General features: G+C 48.2%; 1 protein-coding gene across 1 annotated transcript in view; it reads left to right on the forward strand.

The window, feature by feature from the left end:
- The window catches only part of LOC119444880 (nose resistant to fluoxetine protein 6), a 423,598-nt gene that overhangs the window by 279,800 nt on the left and 124,683 nt on the right, over positions 1-19,115 (forward strand). The window contains exons 7-9 of the mRNA XM_049663713.1: positions 2,365-2,544; positions 15,719-15,812; positions 18,471-18,557. Coding sequence (XP_049519670.1) covers positions 2,365-2,544; positions 15,719-15,812; positions 18,471-18,557 — 361 coding nt within the window. The remainder of the gene's footprint in view (positions 1-2,364; positions 2,545-15,718; positions 15,813-18,470; positions 18,558-19,115) is intronic.

Below are 19,115 nucleotides of genomic sequence, written 5' to 3' on the forward strand. Positions count from 1 at the left end.
TGTTATATGTGCCTATGCACGTATCTTTAGGCCAATGTTCGTTGGCTCATTGCATTCGAGGCTGCGTATCTCGGTGCCCTGGCGTGACACGTCGGCAGATACGGGTGAGACTGCGGAAGCCGGTCGCACATGCATCTTACCTGCATAAGCCTCACTAAAAACTATCTTGATAAAAATACCGCTTAGGTGCATTTGCACGCGCAGCAAAGATGCCACATTCTGTATGCGTGAATGGGCGAGCATTTACATAGAAAAAACGCACTTTTGTTTTGCGTGGTACAAGATTCTTATTGGTAGTTTCATTTGCTTGCAGAATTGTACATGCTTATTTGTGTTCTTCCACAATTTTTTTTCTTTCTATATCCCCTGACTCGTGTGTAGAGTAATACGCACGCTCTCGTGCTATTTACACTGCATTAATGTTTTTTATAATTGTTTTTGTCAAGAATATCGTTTGCTCTGGGTGGAAATGTTGCCGCCGCCACTAAAATGCCCTAATCTCTAATTGATATTAGTACAAGTTATAATTTTCGGGTAAAATGCGACAATGTTAATATCTTCCAAACTAGAGCATGCGCTACAAGATAGCCAAAGGCCAAGTGCCGATTAATGAGTAAAAAAGCAGGCCTCTTTTTGGGCAAAGCATACAATTAACTGGAAGAAAATCATCTATTTTAGTTTTGTTGTCATGACAAACTGAAGCAGCCCTACAAAAATTTTTATTCAAAAGTTTGAACCTTTAAAAAAAAAAAGAAAGCTCTAGCAACACCTACTCTCATGGAACATATTTTTTAAGTCGGTATACAAGATTCGTCTTTAAGAATAAATATTTATACATGCCGCGACATTTCGTCCAAGGTGGTGATATCAGGTATACTGATTATCCTGAGCTGAATGAGTAGCCGGTGTGTAGACATTGCGTGGCCCTATGAACATTTCATTTTATTGTTTCTGGCACAATACAGGTCAGAGGAAGGTACGACTAAAAGCTGAAAAGAGTGCCTGACAATGACCCTACCACCCATGCACTGTTCAACAGTAGCATGAGCATTCTAAAAGAATTTACACAGTAGATAGCGGATGCATTGTACGGGAAAAAGCTAGGTACAGCGACGAATAATAGACCATGCATAGCCCTATAAGACAGGGTGTCCACAGCCGTACGCATTTTATATGTATGTATGTATGTATGTATGTATGTATGTATGTATGTATGTATGTATGTATGTATGTATGTATGTATGTATGTATGTATGTATGTATGTATGTATGTATGTATGTATGTATGTATGTATGTATGTAGGTACGTACAGGTATGTATGTATGTATCATACATACATGTCTATCTAATTTATCTACCTCTTTGTCTACAAGCTCATATCGGCCTGTGTGCCAGACCATCTGTCTACCGATTATGTCAATTTGTTCGCGTCATCGTTCTGGTGAATGTACTCACGAACCAAATGCGTAGTGACGTTCCTGGGCCCTAATTCAGAGAAAACATTAACCGAAGAATTGTTTGTACTAGTGAATCCCAGCCATTCCTGATGCTGGACATAAATTAGCGAAGGCGTCTAGCCAATGAAAAAAAGTCACAGGCCTACGCGGCACACGCAGCAGAGTCACAGCGTATGCTGGTTGTGCGGCGCAAGAGTAGTTTCAATTTCGGCACCACGCACAACAAGGTATTCGCGGAAAAGTGTCTTCGCCTCGATTTTGACGAGAACGATCTGAACTGTCCGCCCGGCGTCGGCGTCGACGGCGAGCTGCAGCTTGTAATGCTCTCTGCACAGCAGTCTGCTGAGCCCGATGATGCCTGGTTGTAGCCGCGCACGTAGTTTTACGATTCGCTTCTTCAGCAGCGGTTCGTACCGTGCGAGGAGACGCCATAACGTATACCGAAGAGGTACCCAGAATACGTGGCGCACATCTAACATCGGCACAGCGTTGATTGCGCCCATCGCCTGAATCGTATCGCGTCTGTATCGCATCTCGTCACACGCGGCGTTTGCAGGCACGTGAACTAGATGGCGCCACCATACTGGCGGAGGCTCGGGTCGTCAGCGCCTGCGTGCTGGCCTACAGGGCGCGTATAAAGGGAATTTTTCTTCTGCCTGATAGCAAGCGCTTGCGTGGCTCAGTGGTAAAGTATCCGACTCCCACGCAGCGGACCTGTGTTCGATCCTGGCGGAGAGCGGGTACTTTTTTTCGCATTTCCGGCGATAGCGGTTACGGAGTGGCGGCGGCATCAAGGCGACCAGAAACGGCTATTGGAATGAGCCCGTAACAGCTTATACGAACAAAATACTTTGTAAAGTGGGTCCTTGAGACCTATAGTGTGAATGACGTGGTACTGCTTTCCAGGTATCCTCTTCCAAGTCGCCGTGGCCTTCTCGGCGAAATCCAACACACGCATGTTGCTCAGTGTAGCCGACAAAGGCCCAGTTGACCAGCAGTCTCTGCAATTCTTGCATGGCGTGCGACTTATCTGCGTGGTGCAAGTTGTGATCGGACACACATTCATGGTCTCGTCGGACAGCTTTTGTAAGTGGCTGGCGCATATTTGTGACTTTGTTCTCGGTGCATTCTGTTGCCTTTCGAGCAGACTGTTCCTGATACCGACAGCAGTAATCATGCCGCGAAACTTTTGTTTGGAAATGCAAATATAGCATTATTAAAAAGATATTTTAGACATTTGATCTGCCGCCTATAACTACTTATGGCCTAGAAGCATATGTATGAATTACGCGGAGAGAGAGATAGAGCGCATAAACCACTAGACCTCTTTGCAAAGAGACAATGCTTTGTTGAAAGCATCTTCACCTTTGACCTGTGTGGCGAAAACGAATATGTGCCGGAAATATTCGCCTTTTATCAGTACGTTATCAGTATGTTATGCGGCCGGAGCCAGCCGCATCTGTCGACGAATAACTTATAAAGCGGCCGAAATCAAGCACTGCGTCACATTGGCGGCAGCGGCAGCATCGAGGGAACATCACCTAAACCAGTACTTGCTTTTCCGCAGGTTAGTATTTCTGAATCCCTCATTCCCCTTATTATCTTGATTAGTGCTTGATGCTGCTGCTGCCAAATAGGGAACATGACTTCCAATGTGCTATGTTCGACTTGCGAGGTACGGCTCACTGAGCCGGATTCTTTTGTTGTATGCAGTGACTACTGTTACGTCTCACACCAGAAAGTGTTCATGTATTTCTGATACAACAGCTAAAGCCTAAGGAGGAGGCGTACCGTCTGGCATGGCGCTGTACGACTTGCCGGTGACAGAAAATACGAGTGCAGCCACAGACTGCAAGTGATGATTCTCACCAGCAAAGCATTAGGCTTATGTTAAAGAAAAAGTGGGCTAAAAGGGCAAACTACAAATATGTTTGGCACAACAACGGTCTCGTCCTTGTGCGCAAAACCGACGGTGGACAGGCGGTGACTATTTTCACGGCGGGCGATCTAGACAAGCTCGGCTACGACACGTGTGATTTGCCGATAACCATGGCAGACGCAATCAGAGAAACTTGCGTATTACCCCAAGTATGCGATCAATATATGGGAAAAGCGTTCCTGAAATTATTTAAATGCTTTCACCTGAACATCCGGTCAGTTCTAAATAACAAACTTGAACTTTGTCTGTTCTTTGAAGAACTACGGCTTTCATTTCATGAAATATTATTAACGGAAACATGGTCTACTGACGATGCAGACCTTCCATTAAATAATACTTTTTATGTAAATTGTTCCTATGCCCGTGGCGGTGGGGTGTGCATCTCGATTAAGGAAGAACTTGCATGTGAATTAGTGCCCGAGCTTTCTGTAAGTACACATGACTGCGAAATCTTGTCAATGAAAGTACAAAATATGGTAATAACTGTCTCTTATCGTCCTCCAAATGGCACTCTGTCCTCTTTTTTAACTATCTAGAAGCAATTTTTGAGTTTGTAAACAAAAATTGTTTTGATTTCATTTTTGGTGGTAACATTACTATTGCCACGCGCTTGTGCCATTTGCTCTCAGAGGAAAACGAGGACAGTCTAGCTCACGCACTAGTGCCTTGGCCTTTTGTCGATGCTGCGCTGCCCCTTTGATGACTCGGCCACTTACCTTAACGGCCTATTTTAGAAGTCGCCTGTTCATTAAACGTGGCTTTTTTATAGTGGAGGTACGGGGTATTGATCCCCATACCTCTACGAGTTCCCCGTACCTTTACTAGTTCCGAGTACTTTCGTTCGGGCTGTGCTCTGCTCCGGCAACTTTCCAACGGATGATGAACACTGTGCTCGCCGACCTAAAATGGCAAACCTGTCTCGTCTACTTGGATGATGTGGTCGTATTTTCAGGCAGCTTCGCCGGACATCTTATGCGACTACGGCATGTACTCGAGGCAATTCGATCGGCTAACCTCACATTAAAGCCTCAAAAATGTCACCTCGGTTATGAAGAACTGAAGTTCCTTGGACATGTCGTGAGCAAAGAAGGCGTCCGTCCCGATCCCGAGAAAAATGTCGCTGTAGCTGCTTTTCCGACCCCTTCCGACAAGAAAAGCGTTCGACGTTTCCTAGGACTGTACGCATACTACCGGCGCTTTATGAGCAATTTTTCTAAAATTGCCAGACCGCTTACTCATCTCACTAGAGACGACACACCGTTCATCTGGAGCTCTGAAGAAGAAGCAGCTTTCACCGAGCTTGCACATCGCCTGGCATCGCCCCCAGTTCTTGGGCATTTCGACGAGGACGCCGAAACAGAAATTCATACCAACGCCAGTAAGCCGGTCGGGGTGCGGTGCTCGTACAGCGGCAGGAGAACGGCGAAAGGGTCATAGCTGACGCCAGTCGCACCCTTTCACGACCTGAGTGCAATTACACTACCACGGAGAAAGAATGTCTTGCCGTCGTATGAGCACTTGTGAAGGTTAGACCCTATCTCTATGGCCGTCCATTCAAAGTCGTGACAGATCATCACTCCTTATGCTGGCTGGCGAACCTAAGAGACCCTTCTGGACGACTGGCACGGTTGAGCATGCGCCTGCAGGAACACGACATGACCATTGTCTACAATTCAGGCCGCACACACGACGATGCCGACACGTTGTCGCGCGCACCTGTTGAACCTTCAGATCAACACATCGAAGACGACAGCGCTTTTCTCGGCGCCATAACCGTGGCAGACGTATCGACACGGCAGCGAGAAGACTGTGAATTGCGACCTATAATTGAACATCTAGAAGGCCACAACGTATCTCTGCCCCCCCCCCCCCCCCCCCCAATTGCTCGCGAATTGTCATCGTTTTGTTTCATACACGGCGTCCTATACAAGAAGAATTCTGCCGGCAGCCACAAACCTATGTTTTAGTCATACCAGCAGCGCTTCGTGGTGAAATCCTGTTCGCATGCCACGACGAGCCTGCGTCTGGCCGCTTGGGTTTCAGTCGAACCCTTGTTAGGGTACGGAAATCGTACTACTGGCCGAAACTCGCCACTTTTGTTAAACGATACGTCCAAGCCTGCTGTGAATGCCAGCGCCAAAAGTCGCCGAATCTGAAGCATGCGGGATGGTTGAATCCTATCGAGCCGCCTCTAGGGCCCTTCGATCAAGTCGGCATGGACCATCTGGGCCCGTTTCCGTTGTCTACTTCCGGAAACAAGTGGATAACCATCGCCACAGACTATTTAACCCGCTATTTAACCCGCTTAAACAAAGGCTCTTTGTAAAGGCACAGCTTCTGAGGTTGCACAGTTTTTCGTTCAGAACATTGTACTACGCCATGGCGCCGCATCCTGCTTCATCACTGATCGAGGAGCTGCGTTTACGGCAAGGCTGCTAGCGGAAGTTTTTCAACTTAGTTACATCACGCACCGAAACACGACTGCCTATCACACCGAAAGGCGTAAAACAATGATGACCTGACATGCTGTCGATGTACATAGACATGCAGCATAAGACGTGGGACGAGGTACTACCGTACGCCATGCTGGTGTACAACACCGCTACGCAAGCGACCACACGCTTCACGCCCACCACACCCTTCACGCAGTTCAGACGATGTTAAAAGCCATGTTACCATGTGAAAATTCTGACAATCTTGATGAAGACACCGAATGTTTCGCGCAGCGTGCCGAGGAAGCACACCAACTGGCTCGCGTGAACATCAGAAAACAACAGTGTACTGACGGGCGACCCTATTATGGCGAGCCGTCAGCGTCTCGACGACGACGACGTTCCGCCTCGGCTGCTCCGCACGTTTGAGCTGAGCGCGAGAGTAGAACTGCGACAAGACGGCAAGAACGGCGGCAAGAGCAACAGCGTCTGTGATAGTGCATAAATAAATGTCGGCAACTAAACGCCATCACGTCTTCCCACAAGTGGTGACCCTGGACTTCCGACGGCAACGCGCCACCTGCTCATTCCTTCGCCAACACACCGAGTGCTCACGGTAAACACCTTCAGCCTCGTTCATTCCGGCTGATCATGGACACCACACCCAACAGCGACGTCACACCGAATCCCACGGTACCCGAACCTGTCGTCGCTACTCTCAAGCTACCGGAGTTTTGGCAGTCGGACTCAGAACTCTGGTTTCTGAGCGTCGAGCCTCTCTTCCGACGACATCGAGTAACATCGCAAACAGCAAGGTACGTCATCGGTGCTTTACCACCTGCTGTCATCGCCATCGTAAGGGACATTCTGCGCTCTCTGCCTCCTGTGTCACCTTCTACTCGCTTGGGAGCCGGAGAGTTGCGTACATGCGCTACTCTCGATGGAGCTGAGACGACTGGCAGCACAGCAAACAAGGATTTAATATGTACAGGGACGGTAAAAGCACAAGGCACGCAAAACTACAACCATAACTCAACCGAAAATACTCACTCACTAGAAAATACAAAGCTCTGACTAAATACAAAACTACTGAAAAAGAACTACCTCATTTCCGGAGCCTAGCTCCGCCTTATAAGTCTCTAAGTCAGTCCTAGCTCTGACTCGTCAAAGTCTGACCACCCTGGCCCCGGCCTAATTGCGACGCAATATGGAAGTGCGGGTTCTTACGGATCGTCGACTTGAAGTTCCTCTCGTCGGGTCCAAGTCGTATTCATTCGGGGTGTCTTTGCTGCCGTAGATACCGACGACTCGCGGTTCCGTTGACCTGGCCGAGTACGTGGCTGGAGCTCCGGTAGCCGCCGCTGACCTGTCACTTATCGGGTTAGGCGTCGCGTCTTGTTCGTTCGGGTTGTCGCTGATGCCGTAAATTGCCGACGACTCGCGGTTCCGTTGACCTCGCCGAGTGCGTGGCTGGAGCTCCGGTAGCCGCCGCTGACGTGTCACTTGCCTAATGAAGTGTTTTTCGCCCTCCGACGATCTGCGTGGCGGTCCGGTGCCCCGGTGATTATCGGTTGAACGGGCTTGGCCGAGGAAGAGGGATTCTCGAGAAGAAGACCGGAACCACCGTGAGCAGCAGTGGCCGATCCCAGGAGCTTCGCCCGGACGTCTCCGAGGACTACAGCAACGCCTGGGCCTTGCCAGCCTCACGACTTCGTGGCCGGGTCCTCGCTCTCCCGTCGTCAGAGCATGGCTGACGAAGCGACCTTCCAGCTCAAGAGCCACGTCGATAATGCTGTTCCGTCGCTTCTCCCTCGCGGATTACGCCTCGGTTCGCGTGCCTCGAACGCTCGCGCCATTCGGAACGCTCCGCAAACTTCGTCGTCATCTTTTCTCGCCACGGGCGACCTCTTACATGTGACATCCTGACACACACTACGACACTCTGAAATCAGAGCTTATACGCCGGACAACCAAGTCGGAGCAGCGTAGGCTGCAGCAGCTACTCACCGCGGAGGAGCTCGGTGACCGAAAGCCGACGGAGCTTCTGCGTCGCATGCGGCATCTGATTGAGGACCAGTCTGCTGCATTGGACGCATCCATTCTACGCGAGCTCTTCCTACAGCGACTTCCACAGCATGTGCAGATGATCTTGAGCGTGTCCTCCACAGAAACCCTCGACTCACTGGTACAGATGGCCGACAAAATTATGGATGTCGGCACCCCGGCCATATCTGGAATCGAGAGACAACGTGACTCTTCCCTCTTTTGCCGGTCCGCGACGACCGCTTGGACCGTCTCCTTCAAGCTAACGAGGAGCTCAACCGCAAAGTGGACCAGCTGGCCGCTAAACTCAGCTCGCTCAAAGCAGAGCACCGAGGCAGTGCTTCCCGACAGCGACACCAAAACCGCGACAGATCACCAAGTCTGCCTCGCAGCGTCTGCTGGTACCACCGCCGATACGGATCACGCGCTTGTCAGTGCAATCAGCCGTGCCAGTTTGCGCGAAACGCACGGGCCACGCACCGACGGTGGCCAGAGTTTCAGGCCCGACATACACCTGCCTATTCCACGTCAGTGATCGCGTCACGAAAGTCCGGTACCTCATCGACACAGATGCCGAAGTTTGTGTCGTTCCTCCTACGCTGGAGGACCGCCGACGACGTCAGATCACGCCGCCTGTCACTGCTGTCAATGGTTCAACCATAAGGACCTTCGGACACAGGTCCGTTACGCTTGACATTGCTTGAGACGCACGTTTCGATGGATTTTCTTAGTTGCGGACGTGCGTGTACCAATCATCGGTGCCGACGTTCTTTGGCATTTTAAACTTGTGGTAGACCTACGACGTAGCCGTCTCCTGGATTCTGAGACCCACCTAACAGTTCAACGCGTGACATCAAGTTTACCACCTTTGCGTCTCGTACAAGCTCATGCTAAAGTCTCTCCGCCGTGGTCTACACTTCTGGCAGAATTTTCCGATCTCTTCCGTGCTCCATCTCTTGAAGACCCGGTACGCCACCATGTCACTCACGACATTGTGACAGTAGGAGCGCCGGTGTTTGCACGTGCTCGTCGTCTCGCTCCTGACCGTTACACGATCGCAAGGCAAGAATTCAAGCATATGCTTGAGCTCGGATACGTCCGCCCCTCTTCTGGTGCGTGGTCATCACCGCTACACATGGTCCCTAAGTCATCAGGTGACTGGAGGCCGTGCGGTGACTATCGCGCCCTCAACAAAGTGACGGTACCGGACCGCTACCCGATACCACACATCCAGGACTTCACGGCATTGCTGCACGGTTGCACCGTATTCAGCAAGGTCGACTTAGTGAAAGCATATCACCAAATACCTGTCGAGCCTTCCGACGTACCGAAGACTGCCATAATAACACTTTTTGGCATGGTTGAATACATACGTATGCCGTTTGGTCTACGAAACGCCGCACAAGCCTTTCAACGGTTCATGGACCAGGTTCTTCGTGGTTTGACGTGCTGCTTCGCGTACATCGATGACATCCTCATCTTCAGCACCTCCGAAGCGGATCACGAACTTCACCTGCGTCAGGTTTTCACGCGGCTCCGCAAGTACGGACTAGTCGTCAACGGACCGAAGAGCGAGTTCGGAGTTTCTTCACTGGACTTCCTTGCCCATCGCGTCGATTCCCGTGGGATCTCTCCACCAGCCGCGCGCGTGGAAGCTATATTACAGTTTCCACGACCAACAACTACGAAGAAACTGCGTGAATTCCTCGGGCTTTCCAACTATTACCGGCGGTTTATTCCCCACTGCGCTGCTATCTTGCAACCGCTCCATGCACTTCTGTCCGGTCAAACGAAGCCAAACGCTTCCATCTCCTGGACAGGCGACGCCGAGACAGCTTTCAGTTTCATCAAGGAAGCTCTCGCCAACGCAACACTCCTCGCGCACCCAAAGTGCGACGCCAGCACGTCACTCACCGTCGATGCCTCGGACGTCGCCATTGGAGCAGTCCTGCAGCAGTTCGTAGATGGAGTTTGGCAGCCGATCGCTTTCTTCTCCCGGAAGCTCTCACAGACCGAACGCCGTTACAGCACATTCGGTCGCGAACTGCTGGCGGCGTATTTGGCTATAAAGCATTTTCGCCACTTCCTCGAAGGTCGGCAATTCCATATCCTCACCAACCACAAGCCGCTCACGTGTCTTTCGACCGCTACCAACTCTTCCCACACTCCACGTGAGATCCGCCAACTTGCCTATAGATCAGAGTTTACCAGCGATATCCGACACATCAGTGGCAAAGACAATCCTGTTGCTGACGCACTATCCCGAATAGAAATCAACGCAACGGTGGATGAGCGCCCGCCAGTCGATTTTGCAGCTATGGCTGCTGCACAACGCGAGGACAGCGAACTTCAAGTTCTACCACTCCAAGAGAACTCCCTCAAGTTCGAAGATGTCCAACTTCCAGGCTGCGCAATTCCACTCATTTGTGACACCTCTACCGGACGTCCTCGCTCGTATGTTCCAGCGTCATTACGCCGCAACATCTTCAACGCCTTGCATTCCTTGTCGCACCCCGGCATACGTGCGACTCAACGCCTCGTCATAGAGCGATATCTATGGCCACGAATGAACATCAACGTACACCGCTGGACACGTGCTTGCCTCAAGTGCCAGCAAACCAAAGTCCAGCGCCACACAGGGAGCCCACTGGGTACCTTTACGCCTCCAGACTCGCGGTTCAGTCACGTGCACCTGGACCTCGTAGGCCCTTTGCCCCCATCGAACAACAGCCGGTATATGTTAACGTGCGTTGACCGGTTCACGCGGTGGCCTGAGGCACTACCGCTCACCGACATCACGGCAGAGTCAGTTGCTCGCGGACTCATGACCGTGGGGATAATCCGTTACGGATTTCCCAAGACCATCACATCAAATAGAGGTCGTCAATTTGACTCCGCGCTCTTCCGCACTTTGTCCCGGATGCTTGGTGTCAACCACATTAAGACGACGGCCTACCACCCGATGTCGAACGGCATGGTTGAGCGATTTCACCGCCAACTCACAGCCTCGCTCATGGCTTCACGATCACTGATACCCTCGACGGAGCGACTATACCACTCGTCTTCCTCGCCATTCGCAGCACGATACGTACGGACGCGTCCTGCTCCTCAACTGAGCTCGTTTTTGGCGCGACCTTAAGGCTTCCTGGCCAGTTTTTTGAGGCGTCACCGATACCACCACTGGACATTGCCGATTATGCCAGCCGCCTCGGGAATGCCATGAGAGACGTGTCTCCTGTTCTGCCGCGTCAACACTCACGCCCATCTTTCACCAGTCGTGCTCTCCGCGATTCGTACGTATGTGTACGTGCCGTACGTACACACGTATTCGTACGGCACGATGCAGTCAGACCACCACTGCAGACGCCTTACGATGGGCCCTTTAAAGTCGTCAAGCGTTGCCCGAAGCATTTCGTCCTGCTTCTTAATGAACGCGAAGACAGTGTCTCCGTTGACCGCATAAAGCCGGCCTTCCTCGACACCGACGCTGTTCCTGAAGACGAAAGGCCATCCACAAACACCAGACGAACGCGCTTCGCAACAGCAGAACCTACTAGCTGCTCATAGAGATCGCTCCTTCGCACACTGGTTACCTCGCTAGAGGGGGGCCCTATGGCGAGCCGTCAGCGTCTCGACGACGACGACGATGTTGCGCCTCGGCTGCTCCGCACGTTCGAGCTGAGCGCGAGAGTAGAACGGCGACAAGACGGCAAGAACGGCGGCAAGAGCAACAGCGTCTGTGATAGGGCATAAATAAATGTCGGCAACCAAACGCCATCATGTCTTCCCACACTATAACCTCCACCACCGACAAGTTGAGTACCAACGGGATGACCAAGTATTAGTTTGGGCCCCCGTCCGCCGTAACAGCATTTCGGGAAAACTTCTTAGTCGGTACTTCGGCCCCTAAAAAGTGCTTTGGCGAGTGAGTGTGCTCAGTTATGAAGTTTTTCCGAATGGCACCCAGCCAGCACGACGCCGACAGCCGCGGCCCGAGACTGTACACGTCGTGCGTTTAAAACCACACCCTATAATAGTCATGGTTTCCGGACCATTACGTTTGTCCTGGAACAAGACTTTCTGATCGTCAATGTTTTGTTTAGCATCAAGTCGATGCTCTTCTGGGAGGAGGGGTAATGCGACGTGCTTGGGCCATTTGCTCCAAGAAGAAGACGAGTACAGTCTAACTCTAGAGCTAGTGTCTTGGCCTTTTGTCGATGCTGCGCTGCCCCTTTGACGACTCGGACTTGCCTTAACGGCCTCTTTTAGAAGTCGCCTGTTCGTTAAACGTGACAATATAAATATGTTGAACAATAATTTTCAAAGCTAAAGCTTCACCTTCTATTGACAGCGAATGGCTTAGTGAATGTAATTAACCTACCCACTAGAATCACTCAGCATTCATCTTTATTTGACATTTTTTACAAATGTAAAATATGCAAACCCTAGTGCTGGTGTATTCGCGAATGATCTCAGTGATCACCTGCCTTTATTTCTTTATTGTAAGGTACGGTACGTAGTAAGAGACCAATTTAACACACTTTGTACAAAAAAACTGTCGCAGTTTCGCCCGAAAAGCGAAGCCTCGATTGCGATAGCAAATTAGTAGAGAGCTATTCGCAGTAGGGACAGTAGTTTTATCGGCTGCATAAACTTATACACATTGGGTACTAACTGAATTAACAATCGTAGTGTCAGCGCGCACAAGCAAACATGAATAGATCACACTGAATGACCGCAGCCAACGACTGTAAAACGCTGGCAGCAAGCGCAGGTTCGCGCGGTCTATCGCTGCAACGGAAACTGAGCGGCGAATGCACAGCGCATACAAAGGTCAAAGCCGTGTGGAGATAAGAGACAGTGCGGGCGACCGGCACCGCCGGGCAAAGGAGAAGTTGTTGGCAGAGGAGAAGCTGCTCCCCCCCTATTCCGGTTTCTTGCTTTCGCGTGGGAGATTGAGTGGCAAGATACGCCTTTGGTGCCGGAGCACAGCGCCGCCCCGCCTCCGTCCCTCGCATACCCCCACAGCCTTTCGGGCGACGGTCGCGTTTGCTTTCCACCATGCGTTCGCTCTCCGTGATAGGGCGTGGGGTAGTTCGCCCTCCGTGATAGCGCGCGTCCCCGCGCTCTTTCGCTCGCGCATACGGCGCGCGGCGACGATTTTATCGCCCTTGGAATCTATACGGAACCTCACGGCGACGGCGACGGCAGAAATCCGGTTGAAGTGTCCATATAATTGCTATCGCAATAAAACACAAGAAAACTCGTCCAGATTTTGGGAACAAATGGAGTACACCTCTTGGGAAGAAGTGCTTAGCGGCAACGACGCGAACAAGGCCTATGAAATATTCCTTCGCTTTCAAAAACCACTACATGCAAACAGTTTTCCAACCATCCGCGTTAAGCAACAGAATAAATTTGGAAACCTTGGATAAGCTCAGGCCTCCTTTTGAGAATCGAGGAAAAGAACAACTTATATTTTAAGTTTATCCGAACTAAAGGTGCTGACCTTTTTCGTCAGTTTAAATCACGCCGTAATCGTTTGGATGAGGGTGTAAAAAAAGCAAGGCGTGACTACTTTGCTAATTTTTTCAGCACTGCAGCTGGATTTTCCGAGCTTAAGTGCAAGAGGCTTAATTCTGTCTTAAAGCATAACGTGACGCCTGATAAAATTACGAAGTTGTAAATAAATGGTCAAGAATTTTCAGGTACACTGCTTGCGGAGGCCTCTAAGAAGCACTTTATTAGTGTCGTTAACATGCCCGTTGGCAAAATAACCTAAATAACCTTGCCTATATTACAAGCACTACTTTTTAAGGCCGGTCAATGAAATTGAAGTAAATAATATAATGAATAATCTTAATACAAGTAGCGCAAAAGATATCGATGGATTCCAGATTGAACCTATAAGGAGTGTTTGCTGATCTTTTAGCCCCCTGTTCTTATATATTTAACCTCTGTCTTAATCAGGCTCTTTTTCCTCGTTGAATGCAAGTAGCTCGTGTAATACTGCTGCACAAACAAGGTAATAAAAATGACATGGGCAACCAACGTCCAATATCAATCGTTCCTGCAATTTCAAAAATTCTGGAAAAAATAATTTTACATCTATTTTTAGAAATCGAACAAAAACATAACTTTATAATTCCGTTCCAGCTTGGTTTCCGCAAGGACCTTAGCACTGAGTTTGCGTCATTAGCGCAGAAAGAATTGTTCTTAAACGCAGTAGGCGAAGGAAAATTGGTCTTGGCAATTTTTCTGGTCTTTACCAAAGCCTTTAACCATATAAATCATTCTCTCTTAATTGAGAAGCTTTTACGCTATGGTTACCGCGGCAAAGCTGTACACCTGATTAAATCCTATCTACAGTACCGTGTTCAGACAGTAGACCTGAATCATGCTTTGTCCAGTCCGCTTACCGTATCTTGCGGTCTGCTGCAAGGTAGCATCTTAGACCCATTTCTTTTTAATCTTTACATTAACGACATTATCAATATAGACTCTGTGGCAAAATGTATCATTTAAGCTAATGATACCGGCGTCTTTCTAATAGGAAATTTGGTCGATGAATTAATTCATGAAGCCAACTCAACGCTACAGAAATTAAATGAAAGGGCATGCCAAAGTAGTTTTAGGTTAAATATAAACAGAACAAAAGCTATGATATTTCGCAATAAAAATAAAAACGGGGTTGGTAATAAAACCGTACTACTAAATTCTTCGCCTATCGCTATCGCACCCAGCGTGTAAACTTTGAGTGTTCTCTTTCAAGAAACCGTATCCTGGGATACACATATCGACTGTTTGGCAGTAAAACTGTCACAGGTAATCGGTGTTGTTTATCGCAATCGCCATGTACTGCCACAAAAAGTCCTGATGCTTATTTTTAACAGTTTAGCTCATTCTCCCCTTAATTATTGTCATTTGGTTTGGGCATCCACCACTCAAGAAAACCTGCACAAAATACATGTCTTGCAAAAAAAGTTCTAATGTATAATTGAAAATGTCCCTAGTTATATTCATATACATTAATGTTTTGTAAATTATAACGTTATGCTAATCACAATCATATACGATTACCGACTGTGTAGAGCATATAACAAGAGTTAAAAACTGGATCGGGTTTTCTTCAGCAACTTGCCAAGTTGAAAAAACAATACCACTATATATGCAACACGCAAAAGGGAATCCTGGAAAGAACCTACAGTAATAAGAACATATGGACAACAGACGCTTTGTAATAACCTACCAAGATTACTAAATAGATTAAACAGCGAAGTGATTGAATTGGAGAACATGACCTTTAGAGCTATTCATAGTTATTTCAACTTAAGCTAAAGTTCTTTAAATGTTTTTTCTGAGCAAAAATTGTTGTTGGTCTGGTGCTTACTCTTTATTTTTTTCTTGTTTTGGGCAACAGTATGTTTGCTTTGTTTTCGTTCTTGCTCGGCGTCAAACAGAAATATGTTTGCATAATAATGTATGCCTCGTGCTTTTTTCCCCTTCTTTGTAGAAGAATATTTTTCTGTACAGAAATATCTGATTGTATTCTATGTGTTCCTGTAAGAGAGTATGAGGTTATTTCCTGTTATTTTGTGTACACAACATTCTCATTGTTATTGGTGTGATATTTGTAAATTTGGTATAATTTCTGAAATCACATAGGCTGATTATACCTAAGTCAGTTAATTGGCAGGGGCCTGCGGCTTTGTCATGCTGTCGAAATGACATCTTTTTCCGCACCCTCCTTTGTGTCACTACGCTGTACTGATGCGAAAAATAGACATAATTGTCATAAAAGTGAGGCGCTGGCTTGCTGAATGTTGTTGTAATCATGCTCTTGCAGCAGGAATGCTGAACTTGTTCACGGCCGCTACAGAGTGGCGAGTAGTGTTCATGTCCGCAGCATTCAACAGCATTGACACATTCTTCTTTATTAGGTAAGCAATCTGGTTCTATTCCCCAATTTTTCCAATTTATTGTTTCCTTTGACCGTGCACCTATCTTTCCCTACTATGTTTCTTGGTGGTGGATTTGGTCTGCGGCTGTACCATTTATTTGTCAGAATTACCATCAATGCGCACAACTCCTTAAAATTCGATTACACGATTACACAAGAAGGCAGTTCAGCTGTTCATTTAAATTTATCGTTATTTAAATACAGCTGTCATATTTAGTATAGTCATATACCCGTGTTTCAATGGACCGGCTACATGGGTAGGCAGTTATGAGAGCGCACAGAACGGTATGTCAGCGCCTGCCTTTCAGCACTAAAGATGTCCATATCCCACGCACTGTGGGAATCGATGTTATGCGAGGCACTTTGCTTCTAACTATCAAGAGTTGTTTGTGGTTCCGCAAAGCAATACCCGGTGGACCAATGTGTCCGTCTCAATTGAGCAGCTGTGTGCATGACTCGCGAGCGTTCGTGTGTGTGTGAAGCCAGACGCGCGATATGACCGTGCTCAAGATGATCGTATGGTGGCAACGACATGATTTCTACGGCGGCCAGTCGATCTGACCTTATGAAGTAGCGCTTTTTGGGTTCTACATAGGTAGTGGACAAGCGCAAGAGAGAGAAACACCGGCTGTGACATCATCAGCTACTGCGTGTCATACAATCGTATGGACCTATGGCACCATCACGTGGTGTATGCTAAAGCAACGATGAAATTTTGCTCGGGCGATGAAATCTTAAAATATGATTGGCTTGGGCAAACATGAAGTCTACAGAACATGGTGCAGTTTCCCCGTAGCGGAAGCTGCTAAGGGGGAAGTATTGGTGAATATGGGCCGGGGCCGGTAATAGTGCAGTGTAACACGGCGCCTCAACGCGCGAGATAGAAAGTAGTCAACAAAGTGGCCCGGCTGCACGGACCGAGTGTTTCGAAGCGCTCGCTGGCTTTGGAACGCTAGAAATAAGCATCTCTCTTTGTAAATAATGTATTTTGAAATTTTCGAAGGTCTTTGCTGTTGAAGACGAGCAAGTTGAAGGCGTCATCGGCGATACCTTTTAGAATCGGGGAAACCATGTCTGGCTCGAGCAGTCATATGCGCGTCACCTCTGCGGCTCAGAGCCAAGACATATTGACGGTTCGGGACGTAGGGCTCTGTTGACGTACGCACGCGGCTGGATAACGCCTTCTTCGTAGCAAGTTGATGACCGTAAGGGATGCCAAACAGCTTCTGTTTAAGCGCATTCCGATTGGTTATCTCACCTTCGTGTGTCCGAAACCACACTCAAGGTGTGCCACCGAGGTAAAATTTTACGTTGGCGAGCTTGACAGTAGAGTACCGCCGGTTATTGGTACTGGTGCGTTCGTACAGGCTGATCCAGTCCCCGAAGCCTTCTCCATCTTTTCCCGAGAATACACAAGGATCGCGGTGAGTGCAGAATTCAATGTAGATCGTCGGAGTGGCAGCAGGTGTCGGAGCCGCTTGGGCCGAGCTGTCGCCTCCTGGAGCCATAATGGAAGGTTCTACGTACCGTCCACTGCGAAGCTCCGTGATGAGCACCGGGTCAGTCCACATCCACCACATATGTTACGTGGAAAGGCACTAACGAGAAGCTATATACAAGTATATTCACAAATGATTACGCTTAATTTGGCCCAAAGGTAACAGCCTGCGCTAGCCTCCAATAGTCGTCATCGCCTCCACACCTCTTCGTCGCCATAAATGCTGCTCCGTAGCAATATGGCGGCTTAGCATGGCGGTGCGGCACACTGATATTGATGAAGACCCGATTTTAGAATACGCTTTTGAATCGATATGTTCGATCAAACACAACTGGCCCGACAAGATGACCCTGAATGTCTCCAACGAGTGGAAAGCCTTATACATATGAAGGCATTTTAGAAAATCTGTAAGAGGCTCCGGCTCGAGAAGTTTGTATTTTATTGCTAAAGCAAGTATTTTGACACTCCAGGTGCATTCCGGCCGTCGCCGTCACCGTGATGTTCAGTATAAAGTACAAGCACAATAACATCGTCGCTGTGCGCGGTATCATGCCGGCTGTTTTAGCGATCACTTTCAAAAATGTTTAAAGGTTACCTGCGGCACATCGCACAATTCTACTTTATGATCTGGTCTACTCGAAGAGGCGGGCATAATTTGCAGAAATATTGAAGTGCATAGTCGATTAATTACCAAAACTCCACTTAACTATTTACCTTATGAGCCATATTGCAATTTACAAATTCTAGAAGTTGAGTTCGCAAGGCTGATCCAGTTCGAATGAATTCTCGTGATGACACCAATTTCCAGATATTAATTCCCTAACTTTGCGGAGAACTAAATTGGCGTTCCAGTTACTTTCGTGCTTCAATGCATAAAATGGCGTTTTGTTAAGAAAGTAACTGCACTGTGCTTGATTATCTGTGCTTGATAAATTGACCTTTACGCTTAGCTGTAGGCGGGAGTGCTGCGTGATCGAGAGTATGACGGAATCACAGCATGTAGACTCTTTATCGAGATAGTATTTTATTTGAAAGCTGATGAATTTACTGAGTTTGTAATCGATCCGTGAGTAGACCAGGCAACGGACGTAGAGCGACTTGATTTTTCTCAGGACTGAGATGTTTGAACAACTTTTCCAGTGGATTTTTTCTATGCCATATCCTGAAGAAGCACAACGAGAGCAGGCCTGCCGTGTTCGTTATTGCGATTATCAGAAGGCTGATCAGGTGAGAAACTTGTGCTATATGTGGTCATGAGTAGGTGTACATATGAAATAATTAAGGATGGAAAACATAGTTACTATACTTCAATGACCCGCCAAAGCCAATGGGAACAGTCTGCATACATACCTAAGCACTGCCATTTTGGATGCTTCTCTTTTAAACCTTGCTAACAGCACCATTGTAGACGCGCAGATGTCGTGGAAGAATAGTGACATGATTATTTCGACATGTCATTTTTTTTTGCGTTCCATGAAGGTTATACACATGGAAACTCCGGAAAAAATACTCGCAATTCTCAGAGCGCCCTATGTAAATGACTATAATAGTTTTTCTACGAAGTAGTTATGGTTTAGTTTCCCAAGAGGCACATGTGTCATGATATGATGACGCGGCAGTTTATCACGTGGTAGCAGAACATGGTGTTCTTTTGGCAGTCGCTCCGGCTCGCTCCGTTGTCTACTGTGCTTTTACATTGGACCCGTCAACTAGCAGCAACATGTCAGACGCGCGAGCATGTCAGACTGAGTGAGTCGGAGGAAGCATTAGAACGTTAGGATGGTC

This window comes from Dermacentor silvarum, chromosome 3 (assembly GCF_013339745.2).
Source record: "Dermacentor silvarum isolate Dsil-2018 chromosome 3, BIME_Dsil_1.4, whole genome shotgun sequence".
NCBI lineage: Eukaryota > Metazoa > Arthropoda > Arachnida > Ixodida > Ixodidae > Dermacentor > Dermacentor silvarum.